Source organism: Sparus aurata, chromosome 22 (assembly GCF_900880675.1).
Source record: "Sparus aurata chromosome 22, fSpaAur1.1, whole genome shotgun sequence".
NCBI lineage: Eukaryota > Metazoa > Chordata > Actinopteri > Spariformes > Sparidae > Sparus > Sparus aurata.
In genome coordinates, this window is record NC_044208.1 from 18,121,564 (window position 1) to 18,142,817 (window position 21,254).

Sequence of the window (21,254 nt, forward strand, 5' to 3'; positions counted from 1 at the left end):
ACCATCAACAACTTGGCCTTTTGCCGTTAGCCCTGAATGAATATATAAATTGCTCATTCCTACCCTGTTTCTCATTCCTCAGTCATATACAAGACGAGTCTCCTCCATCTGCAGCCCCGACAGATGACCATCTACCTGCCAGAGGTGCGCAAGATCTCCATGGACTATATCAACCTGCCTGTTTTTAGCCCAAATGTCTTCAGTGAAGATGAAGATGACCTGCCTGTCACGGGCCCTGCTGGTGGCTCTGACGACAACCCACCCTGCACTGTCAACATCCCCATTGCTCCCATCCATAGCCCAGCCCAGGCCATGTCCCCTGCCCAAAGCATTGGTTTAGTCCAGTCACTATTAGCCAATCAAAATGTTCAGCTGGATGTCCTTACAAATCCCACAGCAAACCCTGCTGGGGCTGCTGCCGGTGGGTCAGACCAAAGCCAGGACACCATCCTGACAGCCCAGTACACGGTCCCCTCCAGGTACTCCAGTCCTGGTCAGGTCATCTTTGGGGGACTAGAAATGGGTCGCCTAATGGTGGGACCTCCACCTTCCCATCATCCTTCACAACAACAGCAACAACCACCAAGTCACCATCAACAACAACAACAACAGCAGCAGCAGCAGCAGCATCACCACCAACAACAACTGCAACACCAACAACAGATTCAGCACCACCAACAACAGCTTCAGCAGCAGCAGCAGCAGCTCCAACAGCAGCAGCAGATGCTACAGCACCAACATTTACAACAGCAGCAGCAGCAGCTTCAGCAACAGCACATTCAGCAGCAGCTCCAACACATACAGCAGCAGCAGCATCAACATCAGCTCCAACAGCACATACAGCAACAGCATCAACTACAGCAACAGCATCAACTTCAGCAGCAGCATCAACAGATTCAACAGCACCTGCAGCAACAGCAGCAAATTCATCAACAGCAGTCGCAGCAGCAGCATCAGCATCAGATGCAACAGCAACAGCACCACCACCAACTTCAGCAGCAGCTACAAATTCAAATCCCTGTTCCCTCCATGTCATCAGGACAGACTTCAGGTGCATCAGTGCACCAGCTCCAGCCAGGAGCACTGCAGATTCAGATCCCCCATCCACCTGCTGATTTAGTGGTTGAGAGAGCAGTGGGGGGTGAACATGAGCACCTGCTGAAAATCAAAACCACTCGGTCAACTCCACAGCTGGCTGAGGGTGATACAGTGGTGTTCAGTGCCCCTCTAGAGCTCAGCAAGATGAACCCTCCGCCCCCCTACCCCGGGACAGTTGCTGCTGCTGTGGCTGCTGCAGCAGCAGCCGCCGCCTCGGTATCAGCCTCCAGTGCAGCCTCCAGTGCTGCAGCTGGAACAGGAGGAGGCACCAGCGGGACTCCTCCCCCTGGTGACCTTTGTATGAAGAAGGGAGAGTTCCCACTTTATCCTTCAGGTCAGCAACAAGCGCAGTATCCCACACCCCTGGGATATGAGAGGATAACGACATTTGACAGCAGTGGGAATGTGGAGGAAGTATGTCGCCCTCGAACACGCCTTGTCTGCAATCAGAATGTCTACACACTCCAGGGACCTGGCAGCTCCGCCACTCTCAGGGTCACCTCCTCCTCATCCTCCTCCTCCTCCTCAGCTGACAAGAAGATCCAGCTGCCCTACACCTCTGCGACTCTCAACAGACTCACTGCACCTCGCTACTCCATACCCAGTGGAGACCCACCCCCATACCCAGACCCAGCCAATCTGAACAGTGCTGTTGGCAGGACCCCTGGACAGAGGCTTGACAGCAGTCTGATCCATGCCACTCTCAGGAGAAATAGCCGAGAGGCCGCTCTCAAAGTTTCCCAAATGCTGGAACCACCCAGACCACTGCCTCCTAAGGCTAAAAACAGTAGTGCACTAGCAGCGTCGTTCCAGCAGAGGGTGCCAACAGCCTTATACACCTGTAGTCAGTGTAGCAGTGGATCCAGTGTTGGAGGCACTGCTCCAGGGAGTGCGAATGGAATAGCAGGAGGTACTATTATCAGGCAGGATTTCCCTCCAGGGACTGGGGCCCCACACAGCACAGTTATCGTTCACTCCAACAGTGCTACTCCTTTGGCCTCCCAGTCCTCTTACAACCTGCTGAGCTCTCTTGAAGGATCTGTGAATGCAACAGGAGGAGGAAACAGAGACAGGGCTGATTATGTTAATTCAGCGTTTACTGAGGATGAAACAATGAACCAGTCACTGAGGCATATGGCGCTAGGAGGAAATGATGCATCAGGGCTGGTTGTCAAACGCCCACCTCCTTATCAGTGGGATCCAGCTGCCACCGAGGAAGTGTGGGTTCCTCAGGAACGGACAGCAACCCTGAATCCCACTGGCCTCCCCGGACCTCACAAACCACCCCCACTTATTCTTAGCCCAGCTCAGCACTTGGATGTGTCCAGGCTGCCTTTTGTTCTGTCTCCAAAGTCCCCCACCAGCCCCAGTGCTGCATCATTTCAGTCTGCTGCAGCAGCTGCAGGCTACCAAATCTCTCTCCAGTACCCTCCAACAACTGCCTATCCTGGAGCCCAGCTCCAGCCCATCCCAAGTTCACCACGCCCCTGCTCCTCCCCAAAGGAGGTGGTGGCGCCAGTACCCTTCTCACAGCAAGATGCAACCCTTGTCTTACCACCAGGTTACCCTGCAAATCTGGCAAACCTGGCCTGCTGCCCTCTCCCACCCATGTATCCAGGGGGAAGTGCTTGTGCCGGGCTGCCCATTCCCCCCATTGCCCTTCACACTCCTTGGGGTACATATAACTCTTGCCCGCCTATGCCCAGTCCTGCAGTGCCACTACCACCCAAAGTCTCCCACATGGCAATAGACAAAAATGCCCTCTCGCCTCCTCCTCCGCCTCCTCCACCACCGCCTCCACCACCACCAGCAGAGCTGCAGAACCATGGAGGATTACAAGAAGGTATGGGGGATGCTGGGGAAGGTTTTCAGGAGGTGCTCTCCCTGACTGAGAGCCCAGTGCCGCAGAGGTCTGAGAAGTTTAGCAAGAAGAACCGCAAGCGTGTTGATGGGCGTGCTGAGGAGGCCAATGTGCCACCTTTGGCTGAAGGGAGCAAGTCGAAAAAAGAGGGCAGAGCTTTGGGTGATTTCAATTCACTCATCTCCAGTCCGCGGCTGGGAGGAAGGGACAAGAAAAAGTTGAAGGGACAGAAAGAGCAGCAGTTGAAGGCCAAGAAGCTGAGTAAAGCCACTGCCAACAGTGAGTTCCAAGACAGTTCCGAAAGTGAGCCAGAGCTGTTCATCAGCGGGGATGAGCTGCTCAATCAGTGCCAGAGCGGTAAGAAGGGCTGGAAGAGTAAGAGGAACCTGAGAGCTGCCAGTGAACTGGACGAGATCAAGTGTCGAAAGGCCAACGAGAAGGAGGATAGAGGGCTGGGCAGCCAGGGATTTGTGTATGTCATGGCTAACAAGCAACCACTGTGGAATGAAGCCACGCAGGTCTACCAGCTGGACTTTGGTGGGCGTGTCACACAGGAGTCTGCCAAGAACTTTCAAATTGAACTGGAGGGCAGACAGGTAAGAGGAAGGAATACTTAGTACATGTTTTCCTCATATTAAAGTGATTACTATAGCACTCAAGTCCTGATGGCACTAGGACATGATAAGGATGGTACTGTCATGGCTACAGTCTGTATAAACTTTTTGGTTTTTGTTTTTCTTTACAGGTGATGCAGTTCGGCAGGATTGATGGCAATGCCTACATCCTGGACTTCCAGTATCCCTTCTCTGCTGTGCAGGCCTTTGCTGTGGCTTTAGCCAATGTTACCCAACGCCTCAAATGAGTTGCCCCCTCCCTACTTACCCTGAGTTATATCTGGGATTTAAATGCAATCTGTTGAAGGGGCACAGTTGTTTCATTTGAGATTAGTAAACTTTGATTTTGGAGAGAAGACTAAAATCAGCCCTGGTCTTAGAGAGAGAGAGAGAGAGAGAGGGAGAGAGATACAATCATGCTGCACTACACAATGCTGCCACTAGAGTTGGTGCAATAAGCATTGGCTGCATTTTTCAAGGATGCCCTCAGATTTGCTCCGTTCGGCAGTCAGCGGCACCTTGCAAAGCATGTAGGGCCAAAGAGCTGAGCTTTGGTAATCATCATGCAAATAAATGCTGCTTTAACTAGAAGAAGCTTGTAGACATGATAAACGATTGGTAAAGTGAGAGGAGAGGAGTTGTCAAGGTGCAGTTTTCAAAAGAGGCAGCAGTAATACTTGAAAACCACACTCTGGAGATAAAACTCATTTTTCTCCCAGAGCGCACAGGTACTACTGGGCACTGAAATCCATTGCTGTACAAAACTTCAGTGAAACAGTTACCACTTTATTATACTGCTTTTGCTTTTAGGGTTTTATTAAATGACTCGGGTAGGAGGTTCTTTTGTGTTCGCTCTCTGCCATTCCTTTTGTTACTATCTCAATCTATCTTTGCTGGAACTGAGGCTTAGATATATGCATTACTTAGGAGCACTACTAAGAGTTCACACGTTTCACTGTTGTGAAAAGTGTGTCACTGTTAAACTTTGGATTGTTCGAGGAGTAAATATAGATGAGGTGAACTGCAGTCTTTTCCACATGGTTTCCTGGGGCTTTGAAGGAAGAAGAAATGTTAACCCTGCTACATGGATTAATTTATATGTACATTTTGTTGTTTATCTATTCAAATATGAATTTTAACATTATTGTCATTGTTTGTGATATACAATCTTCATACCCTGTCAACATGGTTTTCAACTTACCTGCTTTATTTGGGAGACTGATGGCTGAATTTGAATATTGCTGTGTGGTCGGGAGGGGCGTGCAGAATAGCTTTGACTGACATATCCTGTACTTGGTGAAATATCTACATATGGTGACACGGGCTCAAAATAAGTCACTAATACCTGGATTGAACAACTCTGGCATGAAGTGATTTGTCACCTGCTGTCACTTCTGTGAAGTGAGTGTAGTTGGAAGATGGGGGAACTGCCCCTGCTCTTACAGACCACACTAAACATGTTAGCAAAGGTACAGGAAATATTTTTGTATATTTCACCTATGCCATTTCATACTCTCTTCAAAAGTCATGTAAATACATATCAGTCATATGTAAATGTTGTAAAGAGACATGGGTGACTTTGACAGATGTGTTCACACCTGTCTCCACTGTGTTTTAAGTGTAATATCAGGTGTGGAGTGAAGCTGTAGTACTGTTTAACTCAACAGCTACAACCACAAAAAAGTAAACAGTTAAGCTGAAATCATTGTCACTGAATCTTTGAAGTCAGAACTCCAATGAAGGATGAAGCTATTAAAATCAGACACTGAAATCTGAACAGCTAATTTTTTTTAGGCTTGTGTTGAACTGAAGACACAAAGCAGGGCCTAATTAGAATGACTGTCAGTAGAGCGCATACCTCTGCCAAGACCCAACAGTCCCCTTTATTTGCATCAAATTGTACTCACTCATAGATACCAAACACCTAAATACACCTGATTTATTTCATCAAGATCCATGCGTTATTTCATGAGAAATAAAAAAAAAATGTCTAAAAATGCCCTGTCTTGTAATGCTAAAGAAAGTGAGAAACAAAATGTTCATGTGATCTATTCTGCGCCAAGACCCATCCGCCATCTAAATTTGGTGGGAATCCATTCAGTAGTTTTTGTGTAATCCTGCTAACAAATGGACTAAGGTGAAAACACAACCTTTTTATTGGAGGTAATTATTAGACACATTGCAAATATCTGCAATAGGTTTATTTGTATAAGATGGTCGCCAAAGTCAGTAAAAAGGGGCAGTAATATTTAGGCTTAATAGCATTAGGCAGGTGTGATTAGGGTCACCTATAACGTTTGTGCCAAAATATGCATTTGCTTAAATTTATAGAAAAAAAAAGGCCTAGAATGAAGTGTAACTTCATTTCTAGCTCTGATTTAGTCTCTGAATTGATGAGATTATTACATTCTTTAGTGTGATCTTTCCACATCACAAGGAGATGCATGTCTGTCAGAGGGGGAGTGTTGTAGGGAAAAAGAATTTCAAGTTAAAAGTCTTTACTGATCGTTTTAAAAAAAAAAAAGGAAACGAAAAGAACATGAGCATGTCATTAAAAAAATATCCATCTTTTTGTGTTAGTTGTGCAATATTTTCTTGGGGGAAAAACTCTTTGTCATCATTTTTGACCACAGTTTGATACCGTTCTTTTAGTTCAGCATCTCAGTTGCTGATCTGTACGTTTTTATTTATGAGATTATTTCCTAAAGGAGATATAGTATCTATACATACTGTATATTGTGGAATTTTCTGAACATTTCTTTGTGTTGATAAAAAAGAAAAAAAGAAAAAAAAAATTGTTTCAAGTGTAGCCCAAATTGTGAGATGGCAAGGTGAGGGTCGGGTCGGGAGGGTCGGGAACGGGCAGATTTTCTGTGTTTTGTGAAGTTTGCATTGGATGGAAAAGATGTGAATGAGTAAGTGCCCAGTTTAGTGTAGTCGGTAGACTAGTTATGTAGAGTGTAACTGTCAAGTCAAGGTGTGTCTGTATTCAACTGTGCAGTCTACCAATCCCATCAGTGTTTAATCTATTATCTTTAAAGGTGTGTGATCATGGCTTCTTACACATACACACACACACACACACATACACACATCGTTCACATAAGTTCACAAGTGTAAGCCACTGAGCTCATGTTGAGAATTGCCTATGGACTTAGGTTAACGATTCACTTTAAACTGATTTCATGAGATGACCTGTTGTAGATATTGTAGGATTTGGCTTTTCTTTAGAAAAGATTATGTGCTTTGTATTTCTAGATGTAGACTTAAATGACAAAAACACTTGAAAAGAAGCTGACTCTGATTTGGTGACTGAACGTTTATAGTGAATGGATAGTAAGGCATGCCATGTAAATTATTTTATAATTGTATATGTCACGCATCTTTTGAATAAAATGTCATTGTTTCAGAAAAAATGCTGTCTTGTCTCCAAATGATATCCAGCACTGTTGTATTTAAAGTTGACATTGTTTAAATCTAGCCAGCTATTGGACTAGAGTTTGTAAATGGTACCCAAACGTTATACTAGAGTAAAAGTAAAGTTATAATGTAAGATATTACTTTAGTTAAAGTGAAAGTCACCCATGCAAATAGTTCTTGAGCAAAAGTCTTTAAAGTGTCTGATATCAAATATACTTAAGTTTCAAAAGTAGTTTTCTGGCAACCAATAGTACAAGTAAAAGTATGTATGTAAAACATTTCACATCAACATTTTTCTGATTTTGACTTTTTGTATCAGATTGCCTATAAAATAAATTAATTTAAAGGGGCTATATGTAAGAATTTCAGTTTAAAGCATAAAAAAATAACTAAATTTATCAACAAATGTTGACGTTATGTCAAAAATCTCTGCATTATGCTGCAGAGTTATCTACTTGAGTTAGCATGCTAACAGCTAGCCCTGGAATTGAAAAACAATCTCTCCCTCTCTCTCCAGTGGTCCAAAGCTCCTGTGCTAGTGGTGTAAACGCCAACACTCCCCCTGTAGTCCAGCTAGCTGCACGCCTAACTGAGCTAACATGCTAACAGTAGCTACAGTCATGGCTGTATAAACGGAATACCGTTAGCATCAGTTAGGGGCAGCATATCACCAGAGTAACTATTTGTCGTGAGAGGTTTAAAACATTTAAAATGTGATACTGCAAAGTTACTGATAACTAGAGTAAGCAAATAAATTGGAGTACAAAGTACAGTATTATTTTTTTTAATGTAGTTAAAGTGGTGAAAGACATATACTAAAATAACATCAGCTAACCCTTAAAATTGTACTTAAGTATAGTGTTTTTCAAGTAAATGTACCTGTGTCTCAAACAGTACACTTTGATGCAGAGGTGGAGGTATAATGCTTTTAAAATACATACTTTTTCAACAAGTATGACTCAGTTTCTATTCTCCACAGTCCACACCAGAGGAGGCTCGTCCATAGAGGCAGAGGGGGTTGGTCCTCCTCTATTTTTGGGAGGCAAGAGGAAGATCCATTTTTTTTTTAAGAAAGAGTAACTGGTTGAAATAAATCATAACCAAATCTCAGTATCATTTATAAAATATTGTATATATATATTATATCATTAGAAAAGTTTCTTCTTTGGAAGAAAATCCACCTAAAACGGTTGAACAGCGACAGCTGCAGACGGAGGAGACAGAGCAGTCTGTGAGAGGAGCAGGGAGCAGGAAGGTGGGGGCTAGAGGAGGACGGAGGGCTTCTGTCCTCCGTGGGAGGGATCTCCTTCCATTCGCTCCATTCATCCATTCACCCATTCACTCATCAATTCAGGATTTTTTCATGCTGATCTATGATTGGCTAAGACACGTAAAATGACGCGCTAAGGGAGGACGTCCTCCCTTACCAATCAGCAACCAGAATACAAGATTGACAGCAGGTTGGTCCAATAACAGTTCCCAAATTTCATTCTCACGTTTATACAGCCGTAAACAAAAAATACTTCTATGTACCGTATTGACCCGAATATAGTACGAGTTTTTTTTTTTTTCGATTAAAATTATGTGAAAAAGTGGGGTCGTCTACAATAGTAGAACGTCTCTGGTCGTCTTATAATCGGTGTCTAACCGTTGACACATGCTGATAGTTGTCTGGGTCGCTACGCGACCGCAACGGCAGAGGGCGCCAGCTTATTGTAGAGACGTCACTGACACTGTGGCTGCGGTTATCTGTCAATCACAGCGGAGAAGAAGTGACAGGAGATGAAAAATGGAGAGACGCGGTGATTTTACGGAGCAAAGTGGATCAAGTGTGGCAAGTTAACAGACATCTGAGGCGGAGCTATGATGCTGATGCTTTTAAGATAATGAGATCAATGCAGCGGAGGTGCCAAACAACTGTCAGCCAGCCAAGAAATATGGAGTTACGGAGTGTAACGTCCGAAGATGGCGGGTCCAAAAAGATCGTCTGAAAACGCTAACAGTAAGAGAAAAGCTTATCGTGGTCCTCTAAGCGGCCGCTTCCAAGAGATTGACAGGAAGGTGTGTGAGTTTGTTACTGTGAAACAAATTTTGGATATCAGAGTCATATCTGATGATTAGTCTTGAAAAGAGGGGTCGTCCTATATTCGGGTCAATATGGTATTTTACAGCTTTCACTGCCCGCCATGCTCGGACAAGAAATATGGAGTTTTCAGCGACATTGGAATCGGTTTCAAAGGAAATATAAGCACATTTCTGATAGAAAAAAAAACTGTTGGGAGAAATCAGAGCGAAGCAGTCAGAAACATAATTCATAGTTTTCGTTTCCTTCGTCCTGCTAGAGGAAATAACGTTAGCGGCACGACCGGGCGATTGTGATGAGTGATGTGTGTGATGTCCTGTGCTGTCGTGAAGTATGTACATTGATTGCTGTGGTAGCACAGTGAGTAGAGCAGGTGACTGGGGATCAAATTCCGTAAGGGATATACAGTGGTATTTTTTTTGTCTTGTATATTAGCCATTTAATAAAATGTTTTTTAAAGAATTCTTTTAAGTCATTGTTTTATTGCTTAGTTTTCATTAAATATAAGAAAGTAGGGATAAGTAGTTGTCTTGTATAAAATAACATGACACCGTGGACTGGTTTTCCTCCTGTCCTCCTCAATTTTTTCAGTCACCAGCCGCCACTGGTCCACACCCCACCTGGACTGTGAAGACACTGTGTTTAAATGCATTCATCTCTTGGTTGATAGACTGAAGGACTAGTCCACCAGAGTCTGCAGCTCACTGACACAGCTTCGTGGGGTCCCTGCTGTGATCAGAGGCAGTTGTCTGTCTCTGTCCGTGGTGCTGAACTCTGATCACGTGACCCTCCTCCCGTGTGATGGGTATGCGCTTCCGCCCCCTCTTCTTTTTTTTCATACGGCTTCCCCCCCCCCCCCTCTTCCTTTGAACCGACACAAACAAAACAGCTTCGGCTGCACTTTCAATCAAGCGACGTGACAAAACGGACGGATCATTGTGCTGTTGTCTAAAGACCGCGGGCTGTTTCCACGTCGCCATTTTCAGCCGTCAGACGGCTCGGTGGGATAATGGACAACGACTACTCGTCCGGGTTGGAAAACCCTCTGTACAGCGAGCTGAAATACTTCTGTAGGAAGATACAGGAGGCCTACAACGAGCTGAAGGAGGACCTGACACCTTTCCGAGATGATCGTTTTTACAGGTGGCTCTCCTGTTTACCTACCAACACAATGGCACATCCATTTTCAGCTGCGTTATGTAACAGGGCTATTTTGGCGCTGTATGCTGTGAATTATGATCATTAAACAAATGCGCCCTGTTATGCACAACAGTTATGCATAATGGACATGTTGTGTTAAGATGGCAGATGCAAACGAAAGGTGTTCATTGCAGGTATTGATGTAGTGTCATACATTTATTGCATTATATTTCATGGCTTTACATTTCCGGGGATGGCAGGCTGAAGGGGTAAAAAGCATCATAACATGGGTGGAAAAGGAAAAATAGTGCAGACTATAATACTTTACATTTTCCCCACACGTACCAGAATTTTAGTTGGTACCACATTTTAGGGGCCTCTCTATTGCTTTCTAATGGCAACAAGTGTCATGTGGAAGACAATTTAATATTGTATTTCCTTTAAATGGTAGTAAAACACATAACTTCTCGTAAAGTCTAAATGTTGTTGAAATAAGAAGAAATTCATTAACTTATTCAAAACGTTCGCTCATTAGATATTAGAAAAAGTCGTAGTACGCATGCGCGATATTCAGCTGTTCAGAAAGTCGTTACCTTCTCGATTTTGGCTGAATAAAATAAATATCTTACCCACAAATAAAACAAATATAAAATATCCACATAATGTTTAATAGTGAATCATATATCACAGTCTCGCAGCCTAAACAAGCACGTGTATCCAAAAGAAGGACGCGGAAGGACGGAGGGAATCCTACTTTGTTCCCTACGCACTTCATCAAGCACCCTTACCCTTTCACGTTCCCTTCCTGCCCGCTGGCGTCACGTTTCGGTGACGTTGCATTCCAGTTGTCGCAGGCTGATGTTGATACACGGATGTCGATTCACTGCGAATTTTTTACCTTTTTTCTCGACAGCGAGACTGAAACCCGAAAGAAATGGAGCTGTAAGTGTGATATTTAGTCAGTGGACACACCCGAGATGTGTTTATGACGTTTAAATGTGTGAAGATAAGTGTTAAAGCCACTGTGCATTTTGCTGCCATCTGTTACTGCTAGCATAAACTAGCATGGAAGCTAGCAGTGTTGACATATCCGCACATGAAAAGCAGGCTGTAGGGTTACAGCGTTAAGCTCAAAACAAACATTACTCGAGTTGGTTTGTTTCTCTAACTCTCTAGTTGTGGTTTTGGTTATTAGTATGTGTGTGTAAACTCTTAATAAATGTCTCCTTGTGACAGATTGGCCCCCATGCGGCTCTACACCTTGTCTAAAAGGCATTTCGTCTTGGTCTTCGTGCTGTTCCTGATCTGCTTTGCCCTCACAGTCTTCATTGGGACCGCAGGTATGCCTGATAAAGGTTTCTCTAACATTTGCCCTAGCTGGGTGTGGGTCAGAAGTCATTTAAGTGCAGACTTAGGGGTTCTGAGATACAGAGGAAGTGAGTGAGTCACTCTGCCTCGTTGCATCACCTGCTGTTATCAAAGCTCTTATAGCAGAATACTTTAAAATGTGAACTGGTTTCAGCCACTACTCTGCTCCTTTTTGGACTGTCCAAATTTGAACTTTGGTAACATTAAAACATTTGCATATGTGGCGACAGCATTAACGGTGCACCATGTAGTTGTGGGGAAGAAATGTGAATCAGAACAGAAAGATCATCATTGACTGCTTAAGTAAACTAATAAACAAACCCTCTTTGTTTCCATGACTGAATAAGTTCTATAAAGAAAAAAACTGTCCCTCAAGGACAACACAATTTCATGCTGTTTTGCTTAGTTTGAAGCTAGAAATTTGACAGGGTCCGCCAAATATAAACAGTGTTCTGGCGACCTCATTCTCCTCTGAGAAGAGCTTTGGAAAAAATCAATATATCTGAGTTTGTATCTTTACCTCATAAATAGTGTTTGAAAGTTGGATTTTCTTCCCCCAAAACTACATAGTGCCCCTTTAACTTGATTTATTTAGTTTATATGGCTGCACGTTTTTAAACCTTGGCGTAGGCAAGTCAGACCTCTTGTTTGCAGATATCCATGTTATTTGAGGTCTTTTGGGGTATTACCGTGTGAAAAAAGCAATGTATTCATCATGTGTTCTTGATTTCTGTAGGTCCAAAGATTATTTCTGAGCAAGAGCACAATGGCGATCAGCTACTTGTCAAAAACGTCTCAGTTAAGGTAAGATGAAAAGGTGTACGTTGCCGAAATGGCAAGCACTTGCACATCCAACATTTTAAATGAATGCAGTCACTTCGCTTATGCAAAAGAATAAATAAATGATGATGGGTTGGTGAGATAGTTGCAGATATACCACTAGTGTACAATTTTTTTTTTTTTTTAAATAATGTGTTTTGTTATTAGTGTTTGTTAGTATGGTCTTCACCCTGCAATTGCCAGCATTACCCTTGCGCTCTTAATTTGATGTATGTTGTGTTTAAGAGAAGCTATTACTTGGATAACGTTTTTTTTTGTATTGATTAGCAAAGTAATTATGTTGTTCATTGTATATTTTCAGACTGGGCCTTTCAACCTAGATTCTCCCCCCCTCACCACCTACAACCAGCAGCTATGGCTCACCTGTGTGATGCAGGCTCAACACAGTAATAGTAAGACCACACCTACAAACATGAAAGTTGAATATTTAGGGCGTCTCTATGACACAACTCAAATAGCTTTCTATTGTTTTGAAAACACATATGTATCTGACTAATAACAACGTGTTTTTACTGCTGTGTGTATCAGTGGGAGACTTCCAGCAGCCTTTTGACATCAATGTTGAGTTGAAGGGAGTGATGCAGGATGCCAGTGTGATGCAGATCAACCAAGGGCACAAGAGATCACGAATGCTACACTGCGGGGCTGTAAGTGTCAATCAGCCTTATTTCTCTCCGGCTGTATGCTTCCATTATCATTTCGCCAGGCAGCAGTGTGAGTTTATGAAATGTCATTAATGATGAGTGCAGGATCAAATTTGATCATCATGTTACATTGACAGATGTTGTCATCGTCAGAGCAGTTGAACAAACAGCGTTTTTTTGTCTCTCCTTACAGATATGTGATGAAATCATTGTGCTCCATCTTGGCTATCTGAACTACACCCGGTACCAGGTCATGGTCAGCTTCAAAGGCCTTGAAAATATCACGTATGAAATCAAAGTCAAGTTTGTGGTAAGTGAAGAACACTGGCAGGATTCTTTTTCAGCTCATAAATTAAACTGGGATGTTTGCATTTTTGTTGTTGCATTAGATTTTTGAGCTCACGGGTCCGTCACAGCTTCTTAACACTTTTTGATTCTCTCCCTTTGTTCTCTCTTATATTCCTCCTCAGTGGAAAACGTACAATCCCACCTTCTCGCAAGTGGAGATCTGGTTCCGGTTTGTCTTTGTTGTGCTGACCTTTATGGTGACGGTAAGAAGACAGATGACTTTTTATCAGCACGTCATCTATATCAGCCAATAAACACCTTAAAATTAAATGTCAGCATCTGCCCGAAAAGAATATTTCTGCTGATATGAAAGGCTTTAAGATGACGATTTAATCATATACACTTGGGACAGAGTAGATTTTTTATTTTGCCCAGTTAATGTTTCAATAATAATAGCATTGTATGTCTGCATATTAGCGTTGTAGTACTCGACAAAGGTTCAAAATTTTATCGTGAGTCATGTAAGTGTTGCTTATGCACTGGTCTGGTCTTGTTCTTGAGTCGGTCTCAACCCCTCAAAGTGTAGGTTTTGTGTCAGTGTTAATACGCTCTGGTCTTGGTCATGATTTGCTCTCAATTTACGATGTCCAAGCTGACCAATTGAACAAAAGATAAATTGTGTAATTCAGAGACTTAAAACCAACTTTACCAAATGTAGGAGTAACGTTTTTTTTTCCCATGTTCTAGTGTATGTTTGCACACTCACTGAGGAAGTTCTCTATGAGGGATTGGGGCATAGAACAGAAGTGGATGTCTATCCTGCTCCCTCTGCTTCTACTCTACAATGGTGAGCTTCAGTGATCTCTCCTCATGTCCTTTTTTTACCCTCAATTTCCCTCAACAGGTTAAAGCCTGTTACGTCACCTTTTTTACCGTAACAGATGCACCTTTATATTCGCAGCCAAATGTGAACTGCATATATTATGTATCATTTTCAATATAAAGAACCGTTGTTTACCGTCTTTGGTTTCTTTTTTCCTGTTCAGATCCATTTTTCCCACTGTCATTCCTGGTGAACAGCTGGTTTCCAGGGACCTTAGATGCTTTCTTCCAGGCTCTGTTCTTGTGTGCCCTGCTGCTCTTCTGGCTCTGTGTTTATCATGGCATCAGGGTTCAGGTGGGTCCACTACTAAACCTATACTTCACTGTTTTGCTCTTATTTTTAGCGTATGTTTTTTAAGGAATTGTGTGTTGTTTCCACAGGGTGAGAGAAAATGTTTGACCTTCTACCTGCCTAAGCTGATCATTGTGGGTCTTCTGTGGCTCTCGGCGGTTACACTGGGCATATGGCAAACGTAAGTCTGACCTCATCGGCCACTAGCAGCTGGATTCAAACTGTGAATTTAAACAGGACTGACAGGATTCTACTCTCCTTTTCTTAACTTGCAGGGTTAATGAACTCCAGGACCCAACTTATAGGTATAAAGTGGATATAGCGAACTTTGAGGTGAGAACTTTAGTGAAACTTAACACAATGAGTTTGATCAGTTTAATGAAGTGGGAGTCAAAGATAGACAAAAAGCAATTGTTTTTTATGCTTTTATTCCATATTTTATTTCAATTTTATAAACTTTATTTTACCTGGCAAAACAACAAGAAAAAATCTTATTTTCAAGGACACCAAAGGAAAAAAAAAAACACAAGATAAACAGAAGTTAAGGTAGCGGTTGACAGCCATCGCTGGGCCAATTTTCAAATGTGAATTAGTTTGAGGTCCTCAGTTTGAGGTCCACAGGGCATTAATAATAGACGAAGACCAAAATGCCACTGGATAGAATCGGTCAGAATCAGTGCAACACGGTGTTTGGTGTAGTGCTGAGCAATGGAAAATACCTAGATACTTTCTTCGTGAAACCTTGAGAGCAACTGCGCATATCAAAGTATGTCCACTAAAATCAACAATCATTAACTCAGTTAGAATAGATGATTAATTTGTCATGTTGGATGTGAAAATGTTCTGGCTGATGCTCAGCTTTCCTCTTCAGCCACCTTGGTTGCTTTGTATCAAACCTGACCCAGATTAGACAGACAGTGGTGATTGGCCCAACACAGACTGGATAGTAAGAAAATCTGTCTGAACAGGTGGGTACCAGATGTCTCTGTGAAAGCAAATAAAACATGAGCTCGTAGAGTCGTCCTCTTCTAAGGCTCCAGTAGAGGTACAGGTTGTGGTAAAGCTTAGTGTTTGGGCAGAGTTGTTCTATTTAGTATTCAGCAGTTGGATAAAATCTGGTGTTTTTCTCCAGGGCATGAAGGTCTTCTTCCTGATTGTAGTCGTCCTCTATATCCTCTACCTGATCTTCCTGGTTGTCAGAGCTTGTTCTGAGCTTAAGAACATGCCATACTCAGGTATCATAGCATGCCTCACCTCTTTGCATTTGATTCACGCCAATTCCTATTACTATGATTACATTAATCATGATGAACTGTTAACTAATGCTCTCTGTGTGTTCTCCATCACTAGATCTCCGGCTCAGGTTTTTGACAGCGCTGACGTTTGTAGTCCTTGTAATAAGGTCAGTTGCCAGAAATATAAAAGAACTAACAGGAATCTTTAATGATTTTTTTTAAGGCCCTTTGTGGTAAATTTGACATCATTTGATTCTGATCTGCCCTTTCTCCTCCAGCATGGTCATTCTCTACCTGAGGTTTGGTGCCAAGGCTCTCCAAGACAACTTTGTTGCTGAACTGTCTACTCATTACCAAAACTATATCCTTTTTCAATGATATTTCATTTTGACCGTGATTTCACTTAAATGTACCACATGAGATTGCATGCTGATGTCTTAAATTAAGAGAAATTCTTCCTTTACTTGAGACATACCAGCCGAATTTTTATCATTCTATGGCCTACTCAACTTCTACTTGTACACATTAGCATTTGTGTATTCCCCCTCCAAGAATGCCCTTTATGGTAGGTAATACAGTACAGTGTCAATGCTGAAAATTATCGACAAATGCATCAAACTAACTGGTATTGTTTGATTTCACAGACTCCCAGTTAAAGGATAATCCTGCCTTCTCCATGCTAAATGACTCCGATGATGAAGTTATATATGGGTAAGCATTTACTTGGTTGCCTTGTGAACCTTTAATCCTTACAGTTTGGGAGGTAGTATTCACTGTGTGAACTGATGTTGTCTTCGTTTTCATAAAGGAGCGATTATGAGGACATGCCTTTACAAAATGGACGAGCTATCAAGGCAACTGCCAAGTACCAGGATGAGACTGACAGTGACTGACGTGGATCTCTGTGTCCCTGTTGGAATCAATGAAAACGCAACAAACTGTTACAATATACATGTGTACGTGTAAATAAGGAGTATTTGCATTGGTAATGCAAAATGACATACTGTAAGTGTACATAAATCTATTTTTAAAAAAGGATAAGTTCCATGTCGACTGAATGTACTGTACTTTTACTTCATTGTTTATGCTTTCAGCCTCATCTAAAACATAGGAAACAGACTGATGTAAAACATTACAATTTTTACCTATTTGTAAACTTTACTTTCTCATAACCATCATTACTTCACAACTTTACGCTTCAAAATATTCGGGGAAAGTGCTAATATTAATTGGGGATTTATTTGCATTTGAAATCAATGTTTTGTTTTGTTTTTTGTTTTAATGCTTAGTGGTGAACCACTGTCCTTTTTCTATTCTTGCACTGATGTTCTTGCCATTCCGTGGCGCTCTCTGGCATTCTGAGCTGAATTAGAATGCATATATCTGGCCAAAGCTGAGGAACACTATACTGATGGTAGAGAGTAAAGGAAGCTTATGCTGCCACTGCTATGCACTCTTAACGGTACATTGTGGCTCGTCAGCATTGACATGTTTGGTGAATTTTAGTGCCATAGCAGTGTTGGTTGTTGACAAACTAATTGTCCTCAGAAGTGTTTAAAAAAAACCACAGAGAGCCTTAACTGGAGTAGATGCCACTGATCTATTACCACTTCTTACCAATTCTTCCCCTGGAAGGAAGCTTTGTTATTGCACTTATAATGAATTGTATTTATTTTGCCAAAAAGTGGTGGCATTTGATACGGTATTATCTCATTATATGGGTGGATGGATTTTGATGACCTGCAAGACTTTTACACAACTTTATGTAAATGGACTACTGATCTATCATGTTAAACATTTCTTATCCATGCAGTAGGTAAACCATTGGCCAAATATATTTTGCCTTATGTAGAACATATTATTTTAAATATTGTTTTTTTTCTCCTGTAACTTTCCTTGTATTGCCTACAATGTGAGACATGCTGCCCTTTGCTTTCTTTTATATAACTGAAGCTTATGGACAAAAACGGCCAAAACAAACTTTGCTCCTGTTCCTTACAAATAATATCTCAACGTGTATTCTAATCAAGATGGTGCCTTGTCTTTATATCACTGTTTTTTTCTTAATGGGCAGCAGTTTCAGAAGTGTAAATGCTTTGACATAAATGTACATTTTTGATTCTTTCAGTTTGAATGTAGCTTATGGTTGTTATCGATGGTGAAATTAGGTTATTGTGGGTCCTGATATGTTTGAAGTTCTTGCCATTTTTGTTGCTTAGTGAGATAAAAGCTGTGCATGTAGCACTCTGTCATGTCATGTGTAAATAAAGCAAAGTATATACAGCATGGTGTTGTTTTAATCAGTTGCACTTAATATAAAAAAAGCATACATTAAAATATAACCAACATAACATGCTGGTTCTGAAAAACACACAAAATCCTTTAAATTTCAAACACACTGGAACAATGTAGTCTGTTCAGATGGCCAGCCCAAAAACATTGACGATACAGTACATGGACTTGTTCTCCCATCTGATTGCACAGCTTCCTGTTGGGTGTAATAAAGGGTAAAGTCAGTGGCAACACCACATTTTAAATTTTAGAGTTGATGACTCTCAAGCTCGACTTAAGCATTTCAAAGACGGCTGCCTTGCTTAAGAGTACACCAATAGTTGCTATAAAATTCACATCTCTACCGCCTAGGCACTTAACAATTGACAGGCCTGGCATTAGGGCTGTAATTACATCAGATTTTCCCAACTCTATCACTATTATGGCCAAGTTAATTCACAATTATATAATTGTGATATCTATGTCAAAGTTTGTTTGCAGTGTGCTCTGTCTCCTATTTTGGCAAATAAAATCCTCAAAATATGTGTAAAGAAAAGGAGAGTGTCTGCAACCATGAACCAGCAGATGATCTCGACACTCCAAACTGTTTTTTGATCAAAACATAACTTGAGTGAAACCAGTCATACAACACATCGTAGATCATTTCAAAGTTGCATCTATGAAAAAGCACAGAGGTGTTTTATTTTACCATCGGTAGAGTTGTCCCAGAAGCATGTGCTAGCTGTTTGCAGACCTGCTCCATTCTTCTGCATGATGATACATGTGACTGTAGGGAGAAAACATACATCTTTTAATACTAGCTTCAGAGCCCAACAATCATCCAAATAATATTATTTCATGTTTTTGAGAGGCAGCAGTGCATATACCAATATATTTGAAAGGCTTCCCAAGCTTGCTGAGCTGACTGAGGCACTGCTCCACTACATTAGTTGTCCACTGGTTCACTCTGCTGTGCTGGTAGGCATTTCCTCCTATGGTTGCTTCTACTGACTACAGAGACATTTTAAACAAAGTAAGTATGTTATTTAGACCATACCGGATAGCTTTGAATTGACAGTGTTGTATGAAGTACCTGTGTTGCCGTTACATTCTCTAATTATATTTGTTTCTTCTGTACATACATGAATAGATAATATATACACATGCACCTTATCCCTGCTGTCCTATATTTATACAAATAAATATATATACAGTATATACATGTATTCATATACTGAATACTGTGGATTGATTCATTATCGGCCAGGCCAATTATCAAATCCGATATTCAGCATTTTTCTGATTATTTGAATCACTATTTTTTTTTCTAATTGTCAATAAAATGATTTAAACATGCAATCATTTGACTCTGATGCAGTACGAATCTGAACAGTAACTAAACTAATGTATTGTGTATGTGTATGAATACTAAATTAATGTACAGAGTGAAAAAGTACAATATTTGCCTCCAACATATAGTGGAATTAAGTATAAAGTACCATAAAATGGAAATACTCAAGTCAAGGACAAGTACCTCAAGACTACACTCAAATATTGTACTTAGTTACTTTCCATCACTGTAAATTGTTACTGTAATACAGCTTATATATATCAGTAATTCATGTATCAAAAACACTGTATCAAGACGTTATAATCAGTCTAGTGTATGATATACGATGGACGGTGCCTAGCAACCGGTATAGTGTCCTTAGCAACCACAGGGTAGCTCAACACAAAGTTCCTAGCTAACGGAAGCAAAAAGCCGATAAAACCTAAACTTTATGGACAAACCGAAAGGCATTGAGACTATGTTTTGCTTACCTCTTTGATTATTTTGCTTACTTCTTCAACGACGAACGCAGTCTGTTCAATAAGAAACAAAACAATAGCGTTAAAGTTTAAGCTAGCCAGTCGACATGGCTGCTCGCCTTCTAACATTGCTTTCTGGACCACACGAGATAAAACTGTGTGGTAAAATCTAAGTTTTATTTGTAGGTGACAAAAATACAAGCAACAACTAGTTTCAAGCGTCAAACATACCTCCTCTTCGGTCTGATATTCGTCCATGGCTAAACCCAGTGACAACAATTCTCCGATGTCGACTTTCAACACAGGAATATGACTTCCGGTTGTATTCCTTCAGATTAAATTTACGTCTTTATAAATTACGGGACGGAGGACACAAGAAAAAGGCCACACTTCTCAGCAGAATACGAAATGATTCTCTCGGATAAAATCATTCATTAAATCGTAGCTTTCCTGATCGATACGTGTTGTTTAGTAGTTGTTCATAAATGTTCATACATGTAATTAAAAGCACCCAATACTGAATCGCCATTTGGCCTAACATTCAGCCAAGAAAGATGGCCGAAATTATGCAAAATGGTAGCCAACTGTATTAAAAAAAAAATAAAGAAATAAAAAGAGAGAGAGAGAGAGAGAGAGAGAGAGAGAGAGAGAGAGAGAGAGAGAGAGAAAAGAAAAGAAAAGAAAAGAAAAGAAAAGAAAAGAAAAGAAAAGGAAAATAAAGACGCCCACTTTGCCTGGACATGTTTGGAATTTTTATTTGATAACTGGCTTAGTTATCACATTTGCTACATTTCCCTATGATCATGTAATTGATTAATCATTGGATCTCAGTACACAACTGTATCAGCAGTCCTGGTATGCTGACAAATGACAACTTGGATTTGCAGCAGTCCCATTCCGACCAACAATTTTTGCATTAGGAAATCGTGTTATCTATCTGCGTGTCATATTAATTTACACTGTAGCATTTAGACGCACTATTTAAAACTGTGGCTTGGATTACAGTGTATTTCAATTTCCAGTAAATATTACCTATCTGGAACAATGGATCTCAAAATTCATTACAGAAAGTTTACAGGGCAAATGTACTTATTGTAAGTCGCTATGGACAAAAGCGTCTGCTCAATGCCCTGAATGTAAATTCAAATGTAATCACTGAGCTCCCCCTGCTGGTTACCGATAGAAAAGGTGTTATTTGACGTAAGGTAATGTATGACGCAGTCGCTGGCGCTCCCTGTCGAAGCTGTCATCTTCGGGAAGGTTAATGCTTTTACAAAACACCGTTTTTTTAAGAGTAGCATCATCTTAGTGTTTTGGTTTTACATCGGATGTCCAAGGTAAGGTTATCATCTTTGCTTGTCGTAAAACTGTATGAACGTTGGGGCCGTTTTATATCGCTTATGTAACAG

At 41.3% G+C, this 21,254-nt stretch overlaps 3 protein-coding genes across 7 annotated transcripts in view; 2 read left to right on the forward strand and 1 right to left on the reverse strand.

Moving 5' to 3' along the window:
* tulp4a (TUB like protein 4a) overlaps positions 1-6,989 on the forward strand; it is a 34,950-nt gene extending 27,961 nt beyond the window's left edge. For all 4 annotated transcript variants that reach the window (XM_030405914.1, XM_030405917.1, XM_030405916.1 and 1 more), the window contains exons 13-14: positions 83-3,555; positions 3,705-6,989. In XM_030405914.1, coding sequence (XP_030261774.1) covers positions 83-3,555; positions 3,705-3,821 — 3,590 coding nt within the window. In that variant the 3' untranslated portion in view covers positions 3,822-6,989. The remainder of the gene's footprint in view (positions 1-82; positions 3,556-3,704) is intronic.
* A 2,863-nt stretch (positions 6,990-9,852) lies between these two features.
* tmem181 (transmembrane protein 181) lies at positions 9,853-18,051 on the forward strand. Of its 2 annotated transcripts, none has more exons than XM_030405855.1 (17): positions 9,853-10,219; positions 11,453-11,556; positions 12,321-12,388; positions 12,726-12,816; positions 12,953-13,071; positions 13,262-13,378; positions 13,539-13,619; positions 14,104-14,203; positions 14,403-14,533; positions 14,620-14,711; positions 14,806-14,863; positions 15,663-15,765; positions 15,881-15,932; positions 16,044-16,126; positions 16,241-16,330; positions 16,410-16,476; positions 16,574-18,051. In XM_030405855.1, exons 1-17 carry the CDS (start codon positions 10,086-10,088, stop codon positions 16,656-16,658), a joined length of 1,575 nt encoding a protein of 524 aa, XP_030261715.1. In that variant the 5' UTR covers positions 9,853-10,085; the 3' UTR covers positions 16,659-18,051. The 2 variants fall into 2 exon arrangements, with proteins under 2 accessions (XP_030261715.1, XP_030261716.1); XM_030405856.1 differs by lacking the exon at positions 9,853-10,219 and adding an exon at positions 10,257-11,158.
* On the reverse strand, positions 18,045-20,351 carry dynlt1b (dynein light chain Tctex-type 1b). Its single transcript, XM_030405857.1, has 5 exons — positions 20,077-20,351; positions 19,858-19,899; positions 18,924-19,047; positions 18,746-18,823; positions 18,045-18,253 (listed from the first exon to the last, which is right to left on the reverse strand). Exons 1-5 carry the CDS (start codon positions 20,101-20,103, stop codon positions 18,183-18,185), a joined length of 342 nt encoding a protein of 113 aa, XP_030261717.1. The 5' UTR covers positions 20,104-20,351; the 3' UTR covers positions 18,045-18,182.
* Positions 20,352-21,254: the final 903 nt, after the last annotated feature.